The sequence below is a fragment of the Mobula hypostoma genome, chromosome 1 (assembly GCF_963921235.1).
Source record: "Mobula hypostoma chromosome 1, sMobHyp1.1, whole genome shotgun sequence".
Classification (NCBI taxonomy): domain Eukaryota; kingdom Metazoa; phylum Chordata; class Chondrichthyes; order Myliobatiformes; family Myliobatidae; genus Mobula; species Mobula hypostoma.
The window spans coordinates 104383035-104404046 of NC_086097.1; the positions used below are offsets into that span (position 1 = coordinate 104383035).

The 21012-nt window shown below is 41.5% G+C and overlaps 2 protein-coding genes across 12 annotated transcripts in view; one reads left to right on the plus strand and one right to left on the minus strand.

Annotated features, from left to right (window-relative positions):
* numb (NUMB endocytic adaptor protein) overlaps positions 1 to 3413 on the plus strand; it is a 285368-nt gene extending 281955 nt beyond the window's left edge. For 8 of the 9 annotated variants that reach the window (XM_063054289.1, XM_063054296.1, XM_063054281.1 and 5 more), the window contains one exon: positions 1843 to 3413. In XM_063054289.1, coding sequence (XP_062910359.1) covers positions 1843 to 2474 — 632 coding nt within the window. In that variant the 3' untranslated portion in view covers positions 2475 to 3413. The remainder of the gene's footprint in view (positions 1 to 1842) is intronic. The other variant, XM_063054332.1, reaches the window with a different exon arrangement.
* Positions 3414 to 3550: 137 nt separating this feature from the next.
* The window catches only part of LOC134349631 (papilin-like), a 120658-nt gene continuing 103196 nt past the window's right edge, over positions 3551 to 21012 (minus strand). Inside the window, exons 11-13 of one of the 3 annotated variants that reach the window (XR_010018732.1) lie at positions 20818 to 20978; positions 19808 to 20056; positions 3551 to 4208 (exon numbers count right to left, since the gene is read on the minus strand). Coding sequence is in view for 2 of the 3 variants with exons in the window: in XM_063054242.1 (XP_062910312.1) it covers positions 19878 to 20056; positions 20818 to 20978 (340 nt within the window). In the remaining variant the exon portion in view is untranslated. The remainder of the gene's footprint in view (positions 4209 to 19807; positions 20057 to 20817; positions 20979 to 21012) is intronic. The other 2 variants (XM_063054242.1, XM_063054253.1) reach the window with 2 other exon arrangements.

The following is a 21012-nucleotide window of genomic DNA, read 5'->3' on the forward strand; positions in this document are numbered from 1 at the left end:
CACCGCCAAGCACATAAGACCATGAGATATGGGAACAGAATTAGGCCATTTGGCCCATCAAGACTGCTCTGCCATTTCATCATGGCTGATCCAATTTTCCTCTCAGCCCCAATCTCCTGACTTTTCCCCCTGCCACCAGCTTTCCGCAGCATTCACTCCCTACACAACTCCCTTGTCCACTTGTCCCTCCCCACTGATCTCCCTCCTGACACTTACCTTTGGAATTGGAACAAGTGCGACACCTGGCCCAACACCTTCTCCCTCACTACCATTCAGGGCCCCAATAGTTCTTCCAGGTGAGGTGTTTGGGTCACCTGCTGTATCTGGTACTCCCTGTGTGGCCTCCTGTATGTTGGTGAGGCCCAATGTAGATTGAGAGACTGCTGGGCACCTATGCTCCGTCCGCTAGAAAAAGCGGAGCTACCAGTAGCCAACCATTTCAATTCCACATCCCATTTCCATTCTGATATGTCAGTCCATGGCCTCTTCTACTGCCGCAATGAGGCCACATTCAAGTTGCAGTTTGTGTTTACCTGGGTATCCTCCAACCTGATGGCATGAACATTGATTTCTTGAACTTCTGGTAATTGCCCCGTCTTCTCCACCATTCCCCATTCCTGTTTCTGTCTCTCAGCTCATCTCCTTACTTGCCCATCACGTCTTCCTGGTGGTTCCTCGTTCCCTTTTCTGCACGGTCTTCTACCCTCTCCTATCAGATTGCCCCTCCTCCAGCCCTTTCACCTGCTGACTTCCCAGCTCTTTACATAAACTCCTCTCTTGGTTTCACCTATCACTTAACACGTTGTACTTCTTCCTTCCCTCCCCCCACCTTCTTACTCTGACTGCTCATCTTTTTTTCTGGTCCTGATGAAGGGTCTCAGCTGAAACATTGACTATTCATTAATTTCCCTAGATGCTGCCGTGTCTGCTGAGTTTTGTGTGTGTTGCTTTGGATTTCCAGCATCTGCAGACTTCCTCATGTTTGTGAATCTCGATAAAACATTTGTAAAGCCCCATCAGCAATACTGTGTGATTTTCTGGGCCTTTTTATCTCCCCACAGCTGCTTGCTTGACTTGCCGAGTTCCTTTAGATTGTTCCTATTATTATAACTCCTCCTTGTTTTGGGGATGTATACTATAAATAAAAGCCAGTAAAACTACTGTTTCATGTTAAAAAAAAACCCTTCATGGTTTTGGTTTCCTTCATTTGAGATTCTATGACCTTCTCTGACGTTACAACCCATTCAAGACTGCAGTGTCCAACTGTGACCTTTTGTGCAGCGTTCTGCCCCATTTTTGGTTACTCTGCTTTCAGACATCAAAGTACTAGGTTGTGCAATATACAGTGTGTATTCAGAATTGTTTATAGCAAAGCAGGAAATAAAGGAACCCTTCTTGGGTGGCAGGTTATGCCTGGTGGGGCACTACAAGAATTGGTGCTTGGGTACTAGCCATTCAAAATTCTTAAGTGATTTGGCAAAGCATACCAGCCTTCCTAGTTTGCTGCTGTGGGATTATGAGTGCAGACAGGATGTAAAGAGATCTCTGAGTGATGTCAACAGGAGCATGGCAGGTCACTCACCCTAGTGTAAATCTAGAGAAAAGCAAAGTCTGTGTGCCTGAGGATACACCATACAAGACTAGGCGGTATCAGGTACTCTTACAGTCACAAAGAAATGCAAGCACCATCTCGTCCATGCCAAAAAGATTTAAACTGCTAAGTACTCTTGTAAGGAAATTGATTAAATGTTTTCCTTACTTGTCTAACAGAGAATCGCTTCTTCATTTTGATTTGATTGTTGCTGCCATTTGTTTTCTCACTCTTCGTCTTGTGTTACGCAGGAGGTGACTGGGGCCCACCTGCTGCTATAACAGCACCATTTCAGCCCAGTCACAAGCGCACACCATCAGAAGCAGACCGCTGGCTTGAAGAAGTGTCAAAGAGCGTCCGGATGCAGCCATCACCCCAGCCTTCAGCATCACAGTCCTTTCACAGTGGCACATTCATCAGCCCTCCGACAGCACAGGTCAGCATGATGCCTCCCATGCAGCCTGCTTTTATTCCTGCTCAGCCTTACCCTCTGCAGGTCAACAATGGCATTCCATTTCAAGCTCCAAGTCTGCCAGTAGTGGGCATTACCCCTTCACAAATGGTTGCAAATGTCTTTGGCACAGCCGGCCATACTCAGGTTACCCATGCACAGCAGGGTCAGAACATGGCAGGGATTGTTACAAACCGTAGCCCGTACTTTAAACCTGACAAGCAGATTAATGGTTCGGCAGTTTCGAATGAAACAGAAAGTAGCAACTGGGCAGTGGAAACCAAAAGCACTCAGGTGGCAGCAGGTATTCCAGAGGATGCATTCGAAGCTCAGTGGAATGCACTGGAGTGCAAGTCAAAGCAGCGGGCAACACCTTCTCCGACTAATCCATTCTCCAGTGATTTACAGAAGACCTTTGAAATTGAGCTTTGAGCAAAGCTCTGGTTTACCTTTCTCTAGTGAGTGTGTGGAGAATGTTCACTGGTGATAATGGGCATGAAAAACTGCTTCAGCAGTCTCTCAGAACCATTATAAACACGATGCAAAGCTGGACTCAACCATCTGGCTAAGTTGTCCCATCAAAGGGGCTTGTCCATTATCTGCCTTTGAAAACTGGTTTATTTTAATGGTACACATTGGGAATCAGTTGCTGGTTTCTAAACTCTTTCTACCTATAAATATGTGGGTACTCTGTGGTGGGACTGCAGGAAGATGCTGCAGTTCTTGTGTAGGAGCTTCCAATTTGAATACATTGATGCCAAAATCTTTATTTTTATGCATTAGTATATATTTTAATAGTACGGAAATTGAGCTGTATGTAATCTTGCCAAAGGTAAAACACCGAATGTATATACAAAGAGAGTGGTTTATTGCTGATACTAATGTAAGTAATTCATGTATTCCATCTTTTAAAGTGGTGTTTGCAATGATCTCTTTGCTGTGGGTAGCACACTTGCTTGAACAGATGCCCTATTACAAATCATTAGTACAGAGCAGTATTGTTATGATGTACATTAACCATGGTCAATCTTGTATTTTGTTCAGCGATATTTTGTTTTGTGTTATTGACAATGTTCTTGATCCCTGGCTATCTTGAATAGATTTATTAGAGACCAGCCAGGTTTGATTGCCGGGGTGGTAAAAATTGATTTGCACAATACGGATAAGCTGGCTCCTTGTGGTACTTTAACCAATCTCCATTTAGTGAAATCTTCATTTCGTCTGAGTTAGTTACTTGGCATCTCAATTTAAAGTTCAGCAGGTATGCTTTCGAGTTTTGTTTTAATGTTCACTTGCACGAGCCTTACAATCACTTGTAATAAAAAGAAATTTATACTGGAGATTTATAATCTTTAACAAATAAATGGTTGCAAGACTGACCTTATTTGAAAAACATTTTGGATTATTTGAAACCACTCAACTTTCTATGTTGGAATATTGTGGGGTTCATCTGTGGATGACCGATTCCAGTTACTAAATGGTATTTTCCTTGAGCAGCCCCCATATGTACTTGTGTCACAGAGGAAGAAAATCCCAGATCAATGAACTCTAATTGCAACAATAACTCAGTATAACTTTTATTTTTTAAAAAAGACTGCAAAGCTATGCAAGGAAATTTGCATACCCATAACCTACTCCCATCTTGGCAGGATATCTTTTTTAAAATTCCTGTATCAAAGAATTTTGTCATGATCTAAAAATACACAGATTCAAAATAAGTCGTTTAGTTTGCTAATCAAATAAGCAGTTAATAAACAGTACATAATGCACTTTAACAGAAATATTGTCCTTAAAGTGTGCTTCTAGAGTCAGCAAACAGTTGAGTCTAGTGGAAGAATGATAATTCAGTGAATATACCCAACTTCTCATATAAAAATACCAAGGTCTTCACAGATTCTGTTTGCAGATATGAAGATCTGTTGAGGTGAATAAACCTCCCATCCTTAAAATGTATTCTCTACATCACATGGTAAAAGATGTGCATCAACTTTTAATTCTAAATTTTACATACAGTATGTTTTCAAATATACTTACAAGTTTCTTGAATAATTAAAAATACAACTGCTTGTACATTTAGGAGTGGTATGAATTTTCAAAAACTACTTGTAGCACCTCTTGATCAGATTCTACGGTAGGCCTTTGCATGTCAATGCAAGTAAAGTGGACCTATAGCAGAAAAAAAATGCATGACTCATCTCCAAATGTCAAGCTAGATTGACTTTGCTAAAGTCCCTTATACATGGGTTGTGATTGTTTTGTGATCGCCCCATTTTATTGGTTCAGAATGAAAGCCAAGCTATAAATGATTATCTTACCATTGAGACCGGCAACATGACCAATGATCAATGCAGAAAAAGGTCCTTTTGCCCCCGAGTCTCTGCTGACTATTGATACACTAATCCCCACATTCCCATCAACTCTCCCCAGATTCTACCATTCACCTGAACTCTTAGGGTAATTTACAGTGACCAGTTAACTGACCAATTTACACATCTTTAGGACATCGAAGTAAAGTGAAGCCTACACAAACGAGGAGATTAGAACACTGGAGGTCAGAACTGAACCAGATCATGAGATGTGAGAGAGCAGTTCCAACAGCTGCACAAAGGTGACTGACCCTGTCCTTCCCTCCTACAGGGAAGATCAAAGTCGACAATTCTAGAGCTGTGTGGTTCAATTACATTATTTTTCTCCACAACCCAGTTGTTTGTTGCTTAAATTCTGCTCACTGTTTATTATTATAGTTGCTGTATCCTTTGTTGCTTAAAATGAACTAAAGGAAGGCTTGGGAGGAAATAAATGTAACGGGTGGATCAATTTCTGGATATCCTGGGCATTAGATTCCTTAAGGTTATCATAACTGGGGGAGGTAATGAGGATAAGCTCCCAATGACCATAAAGCATAGAACAATACAGCACAGGAACAGGCCCTGCAGCCCCCAATGTTGTGACGAACCAGCTAAAAAAAAAAATCAGAAACCCCCAAATCTAATCCCTCCTACCAACACAGTGTCTATATCCCTCCATCTTCCTCACATTTGTCTGCCTATCTAAACATCTCTTAAAAGCCCCTCACGTATTTGCCTCTACCAGCATACCAGGCAGTGTATTCCAGATATCCACTCCTCTGAGTAAAAAACTTGCCCTCACGTCACCTTTGAACCTAGCCCCTCTCACCTTCAATACCCTCTGGTATTAGGCATTTACCCATAATCTTACAAACCTCTATCAGATTTCCCCTTGGCCTCTGCCACTCCAAAGAAAACAACCCAGGTTTGTCTAGCCTCTTGTGATTGCACATGCACTCTAAACCTCTTCTGCACCCTCTCCAAAGCCTCAGCACCCTTCCGGGGGTGATCAGAACCATATGCAATATTCTAGGTGTGGGCTAACCAGAGTTTTATAAAATTGCAACATAAAAGCAAATTTTGCCATTCAGCCCATCAAGCCTGCTCCGCCATTCCATCATGACTGATATATTATCTGTCTTGATTCTATTTTCTTATCTTCTACCTTTAACATCCTGATTTATGAAGAACTTATCAAGCTCCACCTTATATATACTCAACAACTTGGCCTGCACAGCCATCTGTGGCAATGAATTCCACAGATTCACCACCCTCTGGCTTAAAAAAGTTTCCTCATCTCTCTTCCAGATGGATGTCACTCATTTCTGAAGCTGTGTCCTCTTAGACTCTACCAATGTAGGAAACATCCTCTAGGCCTTTCAATATTTGAATAGTTTCAATGAGATTGCCCTCCCCCCTTTATTCTTCTAAGCTCCAGTGAGTACAGACCCAGAGCCATCAAACAATCTTGTTAACCCTTTCATTCCTGGGATCATTCTCGTGAACCTCCTGGACCTGCTGCTTACAACACTCCAAGTGCTTTCTGACTAATGCCTTTTAAAGCGTCAACGTTATGTCCTTGCTTTTGTATTCTAGTCTTCTCAAAATGAATCCTAACATTGTGTTAGCCTTCCTTGCCAATGATTCAACCAGCAAATGAACCTTTAGGGAATCCTGCATGGGGACTCCCAAATCCCTTTGCACCTCTGATTTCTGAATTTTCTCCCCATTTAGAAGATAGACCACACTTTAATTCCTTCTGCCAAAGTGCATAACCATGCACTCACTACACTATATATTCCATCTGTCACTTCTTTGCCCATTCTGCCTGTTATTCTAACATGATCACTGCCTCCTAAGGGTTCCTTTATCTTAAGCTCTCAAATCAAATCTGGGTCATCACATAACACCCAATCTAGAATTGCCATTCCCCCAGTGGACTCAACCACAAGCTGCACTAAAAAGCCATCTCGTAGCATTTTACAGATTCCTTCTTGGGATCCAGGATCAACCTGATTTTCTCAGTCCACCTGCATATCAAAATGCCCCATGATTATCACAACATTGCCCTTTTTACATGCCCCATTGTAATGTATAGCCCACATCCTGGCTCATATTTGGAGGCCTGAATATAACTCCCATCAGTGTCTTTTTACCATTGTAGTTTCTTAAATCTTCCCACAGGGACTCTACATCTTCTGATGCTATGTCACCTCTCACCTTTTTATCAGGATGGAGTGCATCTCAAATAGACTCTGACAACCAAATACAGCTCCTGGGCTTCACATGTGGCTTAGCTACTAAGCCCGGTGGAACCTTTTCTACTAAAGGAAAAAGGGCAAAGGTGGGTTACTGATACCCTAAAACCAGTTGTTTTGGTACGATGCGACTCGTCAGCCATGTGTGGCAGCTCATCTAAGAGAAGGAAAACTCTGATCTCAAACCTTCACTAGTTTTCAGCCATACTCATTCATGGAGAAGGCTTCAGGAGTAAACCCCGTTGAAAAATCCAGAGCTAGAGTCCCTAAGACAGTCCTATAGTCCTACATTGAGTTCAATGATAACTGGCAACTCCTGTGACACAGCCGGAGCCAAACTGTGTCAGTCTCTGCCATTCCTTTCGATTCATCAGCTGCGTGGAGAGGGGGAGCAAGCTTTCTGGGCAGCAGATTGCTCTCCATATCATACTGCCCTGGCTAGCTTTTGGGGATGGATCAGCAGATTTTACTGGACTGTTAGATGGTCCTCCTCATAGACACCCAAGCACCCATTTGATGTTTTATACATTACACAATATACTTACCAATGAATCTGAGTTTAGAGGAAATGTGACATATACAAGCACTCTAGTTCCCAGTTGTAAGACCTCTGTAAATTTTGACAAATGTAGGGATCAAAATTTAGAAACACTGTAGTCATACCCAAATGAGTGTAAGAAAGGAAGATACAAGTGGCTGATTAATAGACAATAAACTAGCAAATAGAATGCCAGTGGGAGAACTAGGAGGGCAAACAAGATGCAGGAACATTGGAACTGTTAGGGAGGGGTTAAACTAATCAGGCAGAGCTGTGGCAACTAGAGTGACAGGGCAGTTGGAATACAAGTAGATGTACTGAAACTATGAGGAAGGATAGGCAGTTGATTGGGCAAAATTGTAGTCAGGGCAATGGGCTGAATTACGCCTAAACTAAATAGTGGATCCAGCGGTTTGGAAAAGAGAGGATAAAATAAAAGAGAAGAATGTAGGAGAGGTTACGAAACACTTCAAAATAAATAAAAGGACAGTAAGTTTAGAGGGGGATAAGAATTAATTTCTGCGTTTTAATCAGGAGAATTTGGCCAAACCGAGACCGGTCATTATGTCCACGATAAGGAACGAGTTATTCGAGCTGCTCGGAAGAAAGGTATGATCGAATTTCGAGAATTCAAGTTCAGAATTATTTAAGACTAGAGCCAACACGTACTGAAAAAAAAACGGGTGGCTTTTAAACCACAGATGGCAGAACTGTTACTGTTTCCAGCCCGTCTGAGAGTGGTTATGCCGGACAACTCGCGTAGCCGCTTTAAGAATCCGATGGAAGCCCAAAGTTTTCTGGATGATCTGCCCCCCTCTGCGGAGGATTAATTAATGTATCGTTTTGTTTTCGCTCTCGTCTCTCATTTGTATAGTTCGAGGGGTTTTCTCCCTTGATCTTGTAGTGTAGGTTCGCTTTATATTGTTAAATGATATTATGCTTTTCTGTTAGTGATTTTGTATATCTTACTCTTAATACTTTTTGAAAGTTATTTAGTTACAATTTTAATGCTTGTTTTCTTTTTGAAATGTTACTGGAGTATTATATTTTAAAATGGTGGATTGTTTTCTTCTGCTCCCCAGAATCTGTCTCTAACGTCATTTCCGATCACTTGTATATGAAAAATTAATATAGTAATATGATCTAACGTTTGATGTTCCCCGAAATATGAGTACGAAGGAACTATTCGATGCTTATAATCGCTGTAAGATGTTTTCTACTGTTATAGCTAGTTTTTTTTTACTTTTTTTAACATGGGTGGTATCTTTTTTGATAAACATATTCTTTTGGGTCGCCTTCTGGAAAGATGGGGTTAGGATTAGCTTTAGATTTAGCATTGGCCACTGTCTGGCTTTTTTCTGGGTTTTTGTGGGAGGTGAGTGGCATTCTTGTTCTTATTTCTATTTCATTTTTGCTTTTTAAACGGGCTGACCTGAAACTACCAAAATGTCTGAAATGTCGTAACTTCCGGTTCCTCTTGACCTTTTTTCCTCTTACGGGGTCATGAGTCTGTACCCTGGTTAACCCTTTACATACCTTATATTCGAGCTCATTTCGATGGATAAGACTATCAATTTGGTTTCTTGGAATATAAATGGCTTAAACCACCCGATTAAACGGAAGAAAATTCTTAAAGTAAACCAGAGGATGAATGCTCATATTATTTTTGTACAAGAAACTCATGTCCGAAAAGAGGATAATCAGCTTTTTTTTTAGCTTCTGGAAGGGCTAACAGTACCGCTCGAATTCACAGACTAAAATGAAAGGCGTTTCTATTTTTACAGATCTGTCAATTTCATTTCTGCACTATGAGACGATTTCAGATTCTAATGCCAGATTTTTGTTGATTAGTGGCTTGCTTTTTAACAAAAAAGTTGCTATGCTCAATGTTTAGGTTCCAAATGTTGACTGTCCTGATTTTTTTAAGAATCTCTTCACTTCTTTCCCTAACTTAAATGACTATATGCTGATTATGGGTGGAAATTTCAATTGTTGTTTTAATCCTTTGATAGATAGATCCAAGTTTAATCAAGTACTTACGAACAAATCGGCTACCCTTATTAACTCTTTTAAAGCATATATTCGTGGACAAATTATTTCATATACTGCTGGACTAAAAGAGCGAACTAATAAGGAAATACTTAAACTGGTTGACAAGATTAAAGAAGTTGATAACAAATATTCTATAGCTCCTAATCAGGAACTTTATAAACAGAGAGTTGAACTTCAAATGGAACACAATCTCTTATTATCATCTTCGATTGAAAGTCAATTAATCAAAACTAAGAGTCAATTTTATATACATGGTGATAAAACTGGGAAACTTTTAGCTAATCAATTGAAATTGGCCTCGGTTAAACGACAGATTCTTAAAATTCGTAAACAAGATGGCACTTTGACAGTTGACCATGACGAGATTAATAAATCCTTTCAAGAATTTTATATCTCCTTATCAATCAGAATTTCCTGATGACTATTATAATGCATGAATTTTTTAAGAAATTGAATATTCCAAAATCATCTAATGAACATTCAAAACTAGATGTACCTATTACAGTAAAAGAAATAAAGAATGCTATTTTTTCAATGAACTCAGGTAAAGCACCTGGCCCAGATAGATTTACAGTAGAATTTTAAAATTTTTTCTCTACTACACTAACTCCTTGGCTATGCAGTGTTCTTAGGGATGCAGTATAGAAACATAGAAAATAGGTGCAGGAGTAGGCCATTCGGCCCTTCGAGCCTGCACTGCCATTTATTATGATCATGGCTGATCATCCAACTCAGAACCCAGCCTTCCCTCCATACCCCCTGACCCCTGTAGCCACAAGGGCCATATCTAACTTCCTTTTAAACATAGCTAATGAACTGGCCTCAACAGTTTGCTGTGGCAGAGAATTCCACAGATTCACCACTCTCTGTGTGAAGAAGTTTTTCCTAACCTCGGTCCTAAAAGGCTTCCCCTCTATCCTCAAACTGTGACCCCTCATTCTAGACCTCCCCAACATCGGGAACAATCTTCCCGCATCTAGCCTGTCCAATCCCTTTAGGATCTTATACGTTTCAATCAGATCCCCCCTCAATCTTCTAAATTCCAACGAGTACAAGCCCAGTTCATCCAGTCTTTCTTCATATGAAAGACCTGCCATCCCAGGAATCAATCTGGTGAACCTTCTTTGTACTCCCTCTATGGCAAAGATGTCTTTCCTCAGATTAGGGCACCAAAACTGCACACAATACTCCAGGTGTGGTCTCACCAAGGCCTTGTACAACTGCAGTAGTACCTCCCTGCTCCTGTACTCGAATCCTCTCGCTATAAATGCCAGCATACCGTTCGCCTTTTTCACCGCCTGCTGTACCTGCATGCCCACTTTCAATGACTGGTGTATAATGACACCCAGGTCTCGTTGCACCTCCCCTTTTCCTAATCGGCCACCATTCAGATAATAATCTGTTTTCCTATTTTTGCCACCAAAGTGGATAACTTCACATTTATCCACATTAAATTGCATCTGCCATGAGTTTGCCCACTCACCCAACCTATCCAAGTCACCCTGCATCCTCTTAGCATCCTCCTCACTGCTAACACTGCCACCCAGCTTCGTGTCATCCGCAAACTTGGAGATGCTGCATTTAATTCCCTCATCCAAGTCATTAATATATATTGTAAACAACTGGGGTCCCAGCACTGAACCTTGCGGTACCCCACTAGTCACCGCCTGCCATTCTGAAAAGGTCCCGTTTATTCCCACTCTTTGCTTCCTGTCTGCTAACCAATTCTCCACCCACACCAATACCTTACCCCCAATACCGTGTGCTTTAAGTTTGCACACTAATCTCCTGTGTGGGACCTTGTCAAAAGCCTTTTGAAAATCCAAATATACCACATCCACTGGTTCTCCCCTATCCACTCTACTAGTTACATCCTCAAAAAATTCTATGAGATTCGTCAGACATGATTTTCCTTTCACAAATCCATGCTGACTTTGTCCGATCATTTCACCGCTTTCCAAATGTGCTGTTATCACATCCTTGATAACTGACTCCAGCAGTTTCCCCACCACCGACGTTAGGCTAACCGGCCTATAATTCCCCGGTTTCTCTCTCCCTCCTTTTTTAAAAAGTGGGGTTACATTAGCCACCCTCCAATCCTCAGGAACTAGTCCAGAATCTAACGAGTTTTGAAAAATTATCACTAATGCATCCACTATTTCTTGGGCCACTTCCTTAAGCACTCTGGGATGCAGACCATCTGGCCCTGGGGATTTATCTGCCTTCAATCCCTTCAATTTACCTAACACCACTTCCCTACTAACATGTATTTCGCTCAGTTCCTCCATCTCACTGGACCCTCTGTCCCTTACTATTTCTGGAAGATTATTTATGTCCTCCTTAGTGAAGACAGAACCAAAGTAATTATTCAATTGGTCTGCCATGTCCTTGCTCCCCATAATCAATTCACCTGTTTCTGTTTGCAGGGGACCTACATTTGTCTTTATCAGTCTTTTCCTTTTTACATATCTATAAAAGCTTTTACAGTCCGTTTTTATGTTCTCTGCCAGTTTTCTCTCATAATCTTTTTTCCCCTTCCTAATTAAGCCCTTTGTCCTCCTCTGCTGAACTCTGAATTTCTCCCAGTCCTCAGGTGAGCCACTTTCTCTGGCTAATTTGTATGCTACTTCTTTGGAATTGATACTATCCCTAATTTCTCTTGTCAGCCACGGGTGCACTACCTTCCTTGATTTATTCTTTTGCCAAACTGGGATGAACAATTGTTGTAGTTCATCCATGCAACCTTTAAATGCCTGCCATTGCATATCCACCGTCAATCCTTGAAGTGTCATTTGCCAGTCTATCTTAGCTAATTCACGTCTCATACCTTCAAAGTTACCCCTCCTTAAGTATCTATAGTATCTGGCAGTATCTATAGGTAAATTACCACAATCTTTTTATCGAGCTTCTATTTCCCTAATTCTTAAAAAAGATAAGTATCCTACTGAATGTGCATCTTATAGGCCTATATCTTTGCTGAATGTGGATTCTAAGATTTTTTTCTAAAATATTGGCAATGAGATTGGAGAATGTATTACCTCAAATTATTTCTGCTGATCAGACTGGATTTCTTAAACATCGTTACTCTTTTTTTAATATTAGGAGACTAATGAATATTGTTTATACACCTTCACCCAAAATTCCAGAATGTGTTATTTCATTGGATGCTGAGAAAGCTTTTGACAGAGTCGAATGGACGTATTTATTTAACACCCTTGAGAAGTTTAATTTTAGTTCGATATTTATATCTTGGATTAAACTGATATATCTTACATTTACTAACAACCAAAGATCCCCTCTTTTTCATTTATTCTGTGGTACTAGGCAGGGTTGCCCTCTTAGTCCACTACTATTTGATATTGCTTTGGAACCGCTAGCTATTGCCATTCGTAACTCCCCTAATATATTTGGTGTTACCAGCGGAAATGAGACTCATAAATTATCACTATATGCAGATGATCTACTATTATATATTTCTAACCCAGCAAAATCTATTCTGGCAGTATTAACTTTGCTTGCTCAGTTTAGTAGTTTTTCTGGTTATAAATTGAACCTAGGTAAGAGTGAACTCTTTCCATTAAATATGCAGGTTCCCACTTATAGAAATTCTCTATTTAGAGTGACTACTGACTATTTTAGTTATTTAGGAGTTAAATTTACTAAGAGACGTAAGGATCTATTCAATTTTAACTTTTTACCATTAATTAATCAGGTTAAACAACTGATTACTAAGTGGTCCCCATTGTCTCTATCATTGATTGGCCGAATCAATGCTATTAAAATGATTATTTTACCTAAATTTTTATATTTATTTCAAATGATACCAATTTTTATTCCTAAGTCTTTTTTTGATACTATTGATTCTAAAATTTCCTCTTATATATGGCAAAATAAAAATTCCAGATTAAGTAAAAAATACTTACAGAAATCTAAGAAAGAGGGTGGTTTGGCATTGCCTAACCTAAGATTTTATTATTGGACAATTAATATTCGATATTTAATGTTTAGGATGCAAGACTGGAATATAACTCCAAGCCCACATTGGGTAAACCTTGAAGGCCATTCTGTACAAGGGTTTTCTTTAGCCTCCATTTTAGGAACTTCACTGCCTTTTGTACTATCTAAATTGAATAAACAAATTTTCAACCCTATAGTTAAACATACATTGCGAATATGGTTTCAACTTCGTAAATTTTTTAGCCTGAATGAATTTATGTTATCAAGTCCTATTATATCTAATTTCTTTTTTCAACCCTCGGTAATGGACCAAGCCTTTTTGATATGGAAAATGAAAGGTATAATATGTTTTCGTGATTTTTTTTTGGATAACTGTTTTATATCTTTTGAGCAGTTATCTGAGAAATTTGATTTGCCTAGATCCCATTTTTTTAGATATTTACAAATAAATTTTTTAAATACTACGTTGCCTACCTTTGCGATTTCAAATCCTACTGGCATTATTGATAAAATTTTAGGTTTAAATCCTTTGCAGAAGGGATTAATAGCAATTATTTATGATATAATTATGAAATTACAGCCAGGTATATCTGATAAAATTAAAAATGAATGGGAAAGGGAACTTCAACTTTGTTTGCCTATAGAGAAATGGGGAAAAAATTTTCAATTAGTTAGTACTTCTTCTATATGTGCTAAACATACTTAAATACAATTTAAAGTAGTACACAGAGCCCATATGTCCAAAGATAAACTAGCTCATTTTTATTCCCATATAAACCCTACCTGTGACAGATGTCACTCTGAAGTGGCTTCTTTAACTCATATGTTTTGGTCTTGTCCTCTTTTGGAAAAATATTGGAAAGAAATTTTTGATACTATTTCAACAGTTCGATGCTTCGATTTAAAACCCCATCGTATTACGGCAATTTTTGGATTGCCAATGGTAAAACATAGATCTTTGTCTTCTTCAGCCTGTCAGATGATAGCATTTGTTACTTTAATGGTGAGAAGATCTATTTTGTTGAACTGGAAGGAAATCAATCCTCCAACTACATTCCAATGGTTTTCTCAAACCATATTAAGTTTAAATTTAGAAAAAATTAGAAGTGATATTTTTGACCCTTCGGTTAAATTTGAAGAAACTTGGAAACCTTTTATGCAATATTTTCATATGATATAATCTGACCTTCCTGAATTTTTTTTAACTCAAATTATATTGTGACGACAAACCAAGTTATCAGACGATTGATGCTAATGAGAGAGATAAGGGAGACAATGGAGAAACGTTCAAAATGTTAATGAGATGAGAGAGAGATAACGGAAAAGAAACACAATTCAGAATATTGACAGACCGGTTGCTTTGAACCTGAACTGTTTGAAGTTTGATGGACAGGCGATACCCCAGCAGGGGGATAAAAAGAACAGGTTTGCTAAGGCACGGGACACACCACGCGATAACGAGACCCTGGAAGAGCGGTGTGCCCCACAAGTTGGTGGGAGTTAGGAGGTCCAGTTCGCGGGAACCGACCATAGACTCACAGGGAACCTGGTGCGTGTGTCTGCCCTTGCCTGGGTGCCGGGTTCACCGCGAAAGAACGGTCGTATCCGGAACGGAGGGATCACAGTCGGTGACCACAGCAGGATAGAAGACATAAAAGGGTCCGCCCGAAAGCCAACTGCGAAGAACATCAAAGGTCTGCTTGAATCAAATTTGCATTCCCCCATTCTCTCTCACTCCCCAATGGCACAACAGCGATTACTGCGAACTGCACTAAACTGAACTGAACTCTGCTTCACTTAAGACTGATCATTTTACCCCTAGACGGCGATAGAGCTTGGTTGATTCCTATTACCCTAGTTCTGTGTACATGTGTGTTTTATCATTGCTAACCTGTTGCATTTATATCCTTACGATTAGAGTATTCTGTTACTTATTTCTTTAATAAATCTTTTATTAGTTTCTAGTAATCCAGACTCCAACTAGTGGTCCATTTCTGCTGGTTTGGCAGCCCAGTTACGGGGTACGTAATAATATGAATAGAAGAGTGGAGCTGACGACATTACTGAACGTGTCTGATTCAAGATATTGGTCTGGCCCTGTTTTGTTCTTTTTTGGGGGGGATTTTTTTTTGTTTATATATATTTTTTCTTTTTTTTAATGACTAATTTCATTATGACTTTGGAAGTCTTTTATATCTGTTACTTAAAATCTGTTTTGTTTATGCTGATTAAGATTATTCCAAACTCTTTGTATCAACTTTGTTATTGAATTTATAATGTTGAAAATTAATAAAAAGACTTTAAAAAGGAATTAATTCTGGTACTGTGGGGGGGGGGTGGACAAAATTGAAAAGGGTGGATAGAGAACTGAAAGTGTTATATTTGAATGCACTCAGTATACGGAATAATGTAGATGACCTTGCAGCACAGTTAGAAATTGCTGAGACAATGGGTCTACCTGGACAGGCAGGTTTGTGGATCTTGGGTAGGGGGTAGAAACGGGAAGTGCGGGGTGTGGGAACTATAAGGTTGGTAGCAGTGGATGGGAGATCCCCTTATGTTCCGTCTGCGTAGCCTCCAACCTGATGGCATGAACATTGACTTCTCAAACTTCCACTAGTGCCCCACCTCCCCCTCGTACCCCATCTGTTATTTATTTATATACACACATTCTTTTTCTCTCTCTGTCCCTCTGACTATACCCCTTGCCTATGCTCTGGGTTCCCCCCCCCGCCTTTTCTTTCTCCCTAGGCCTCCTGTCCCATGATCCTCTCATATCCCTTTTGCCAATCACCTGTTCAGCTCTTGGCTCCATCCCTCCCCCTCCTGTCTTCTCCTATCATTTCGGATCTCCCCCTCCCCCTCCCACTTTCATATCTCTTACTAGCTCTTTCTTCAGTTAGTCCTGACGAAGGGTCTTGGCTCAAACGTCAACTGCACCTTTTCCAACAGATGCTGCCTGGCCTGCTGCGTTCACCAGCAACTTTGATGTGTGTTGCTTAGAATGGAAGGATGTCTCTTTAGAACAGAGATGAAGAGCAATTTCTTCAGCCAGAGGGTGGTGAATCTATGCAATTCATTGTCACAGACGGTTGTGGAGGCCAAGTCACTGGGTATATTTGAAGTAGAGACTGATAATTAAATGGGGATTAGTGAAGGTGTCAAAGGTTACGGGCAGAAGGCAGGAGATTGAGGTTGAGAGGGATAATAAATCAGCCATGATTTAATAACTCAATGGGCCCAATGGCCTAATTCTGCTCCAGTAGCCATTACCAGCACAAAATTGGTAGGAAGGACGGGAATACAGGAAACTTCAATTGAACAGTTACTGTGAGAGGGCATGGAGTTTACCGAGATACAGGGAACCAGAGCATTCTGTCTGCTGTCAGTGAGATGTCATGAGCCAATCAGGGACAAAGATAGCAGTTACCTGGACAGGAGTGAATTTGTACAAGGCAAAATTAATGATCATATTTTTGATGTAGTACCAGAGGGTTGATAAGGTTAATGTGATTTGTTATACAAATTTCATAAAAGTGTTTGATAAACTGACATATAACAGGCTTGTCATTGAAACTGAAAGGGGATACAGACCCAAGAACAGAGCCATGGCTGAGTGGCAGAAAGGAGGGAGTTCAGTGCTTGTGACATGAAGACCTACACCCAATGGCCACACCTTGTTAATGCAAATATCTAATTAGCCAATCACATGGGAGAAACTCAGTGCATGAAAGCATGCAGGCATGGCCAAGAAGTTCAGCTGTTCAGACCAAACATCGGAATGGGTAAGAAATGTGATCCAAGTGACTTTGACCATGTTGGTTTGAGTACCTCAGAAACTACTGATCTCCTGGGATTTTCACACAAAACAGTCTCTAGAGCAGAGGTTCCCAATCTTTTTTATGTCACGGATGCCTACTACTAACCAAGGGGTGTGTGGAGCCCAGGTTGGAGACATCTGCTCTGGAATTTACAGTGACTGCCAGTTCTGTGGGTGGATGAGAGCGGTCAGAGGAGAATGGTCAGATTGGTTCAAGCTGACTGGAAGCCGACAGTAACTTAGATTACACTGCATCAGTGGTGTGCAGAAGAATATCTCTGCGTGCATAACACATGAAACCTTGCAGTGGATGGGCTACTGCAGGAGAAGACCACTAACATGAGGGGTGATTGATAAGTTTGTGGCCTAAGGTAGAAGAAGATGAGTTATTAACTTCAAACTTTATGCATTTTCACTCAGAGTTGAACTGCACGTGCATGTAATGAGAGCTGTATAACTCATCTCATTCTACCTTAGGCCATGAACTTATCAATCACCCCTGCTGTGGACCACTTCGACAAAGAAGGGATCAGTATGCTCCACGACCGCTGGACTAAGTCTGTACATGTAGGAGGGGGACTATATTGAAAAAGAAATGTGCTCGGCTTTCTAAAATTGACTGCTACCTTAGCCCACGAACTTGTCAATCACCCCTCGTACAAAATACACTCAGGTACTTTCTGCACCTAATAAAGTGACCACTGAGTATGTGTCAACACACCAAAGTGTGTTTGTTTAGTTTCTGATGACACAAGGACAGCAGAAATGTAAGATGTGACGTGGGCATTGCGACCTCATAATGATCTGGACAGGCAAGTGTGGAGGCAGGACTTTTTTTAAGTAGTTCAATGCTGAGGGAGATCTTAGGGACTGGGATGTCCTGTATGCGATTCACAAAAGACTGGTGTGCGGGTAAGTGAGTAACCTGGGAAGCTTGGAGACCATCATCGACACTACAGTGGGTGAATCTCGGATATGCAGGAAATCATAGGAACTGTGACTGGAAATGGTCAGCCATGACCTTATTGAACAGACTTAGGGGACCAATGGCCAACTCCTGCTCTGACTTCTCAGCTCACTCCAAAGGCTGGAGTGAAGTCTGATTAAGCAGATATATTGATGAAAAAGGAATTATGCTTCCATCAATGCCATTGGATCAGAATCCATACTGTCCACAATTACACACAACATTGTCACCAAAAAGGCTGCAGTGAGCTGTGGTTTTCGAAGAGTGTCTCTCTCACTTCAGGAGACTATATGTATTGGTCATGCCAGCAACATCTGCATCCCTGAAGTACTGCAAACCACATCGTGGGGAACAATTTTAGCCTGGCTCCAATCGATCAGGCTTGTAGTCACATTAGCCAACACAACTACATTACAAACTATACTGGATCGCTTATCCAAGAGAATAGCTAGCAGTTCAGGATGAGGTGCAAAGCGGAGACAGGGTGAGCTTACAGCACGAAACAGACCAGATATCCCAAGCAAATGTGTGCAAAGCTGTACAATGTTAGAATATGACAGAAGAAATAGGATGTTTCCAGGCAATATTCTACAATGGGATGCCATTAAACTACGGTTTTGAAGGAATGCAAATATGCCCAGAAGTAAAAGCTGGATGTTGGGATTGTATCACTGGAGAAAGTATAACATCTCCCCCAAAACATCATTTTGTGAGCTCAGAGAACACTTCACTGGCACTTGATCTTTTGGTTAGGAAGCACAGGAAACAGGGAGGAACTGCTAGCTCTTTGGGAGTCAGCATGTCCTCACACTAAATATATCCATTTGACAGCATGGGGCTGTTGAGACGCTCATGAACTTCGGGTTAAGTCCAGCAGCCATTCAAATGAGGAAAAGCAGCAGAGTCTCTTGCTGAATCTTATTTTACATCCACAAGGAAAAAGTGCAGTGACTTGAGCACTCTGCATAACTTCCAAGTGAGGATGAACTTCAGATCTTGAGATCTTGGATCATGAAGTCATACAACATGGAGCTCGTCTATACTGATCAAGATTCCCATTTCAGCCTGTGTTTGGCCCATATCCATCTAAACTTTTCCTATCCATGTATCTGTCCACATTCAAACTGTATCCAACTCCGGCAGCTCATACCACCTATGTGGGGAAGTTACCCCTCAAGTCCCCCGACCCGTGTGGGGAAGTTACCCCTCAAGTCCCCCTGACCCATGTGGGGAAGTTTCCCCTCAAGTCCCCCGACCCGTGTGGGGAAGTTACCCCTCAAGTCCCCCTGACCCCTGTGGGGAAGTTTCCCCTCAAGTCCCCCGACCCGTGTGGGGAAGTTACCCCTCAAGTCCCCCTGACCCGTGTGGGGAAGTTTCCCCTCAAGTCCCCCTGACCCGTGTGGGGAAGTTGCCCCTCAAGTCCTCCCTGATTCTTTCCCCCACCACGTTAAATCTATGCTGATTAATTTTGGATCCCCCTACCTTATGGAAAAGATTTCCACCTTTCATTGAGTTTATAAACCTGAGCAAGGTTAACCTCAGCCTCCCTTCCTCCAGGGAAAACTGTCCCAGCCCTTTCCAGCCTCTCCTTAAAACTCAAGATCCAATCCAAGCAACATCTTTTCTACTCCATTTCCAGCTTATTATTTACCTCTGTCACTTCCTTTCTGCTGCCTCTCGCCCACGACTTAGAGCCAGTACACAGGCAAATGATCTTTTTCCCTCCTTTACTCTATATGGACTCGGTGTTAAGGAAACCCTTTGATTTGCTTCACTTTGGGCTGGTTATTATGTTTTCCCATCGTATTAATGCCTGAGAACATACATCAGTCACTGCACCAAGAAAGAGGTTTCACCCGTCACCTGCGAGCCACCGCTCCCCGTGCATGGCCCCGTTATCCCTGCTGCAGCAGCCGGTTGTGAGTCTGATGTTTGGAACAAGTTGAACAGCAAAAACTGGCGTGGTACTGGTTGGAGCACAGGTTGGCCTGCATTATCAGATCACAGTTTGCCAGCTCTGGGAGGTCCACACACAGCGAATCAAGGGCTGTAGGAGACATCGTTGTTTCTGCAGCTGAAAAATATCACATGAAAAGTATTTGGAATGCAATAGGTACGAGTGCAGGGAAGCAGATTCTCACTGACAGACGCAGAAATGCGGGCCAGCAGTGTTGGGTGGGATGTGACATGGGGCACCACTGAAACGTTGCCAGCTCCAGTGACTGCACCCGAATATATTTCAGGGTGTCACAGAGTCATACAGCATGGGGACAGGCCCACCAGCCCAGCGTACTGACCCACCACCAATTTCATTCTCCCTATACTCCACCTGGACTCTCCCCTTCACAAGAGGCACCATTTAACAGCCAGTTAACCTATCAACCCACACATCTATGCCTAGAGCTCACGGTTACCAACTTCACCCAGACAGCAGCAGAGGTCAGCACTGAATTCTTCAAATTCTGCAATGTAGCATCTGGAAATGACAGTCCTGCAGTAAAATACCAGCAATAAATGAGAGAATGACCAGGGAAAGTGAGGGGTGCATTTTCCTTGAACAGCTCCATTTGTGTTTGGATCTTTGGTGATTCGTTGCTTCAGGAGGAATAGAATGAGCTCACTGACAGTGTGGCCTTTGCCAGAAAATGAGGCCAGGTGTCGGATGGAAGTGCTACCAAGAATCCAGAGCTGATCAGTCAGCGGCTTCAGCCTCCTCCCTTAACCGGCTACTCCACATTGCAGCCCTGCCGGTGGAAGGCGGAGAGAGACAGCACATTCACTGTACAAGGGCACTATGACAACTACCAGAGACTGTCAGACTCTCATCTTACTCACATGTGACTGTCAGCTCTGCACTGGCGCTGACCGAGCGAGATCCGCTGTAGGCGTTGCAGGTGTAGGTCCCAGCGTCTCTCAGCTGAGCGTTGTGTAAGGTCAAGGTGCCACCCGGTGAAATGGAGATGTGATCAGTGTCCACTCTCACAGGGATCCCATTCCTGCATTAAAAACAAATCTACTTATCATAGTTTG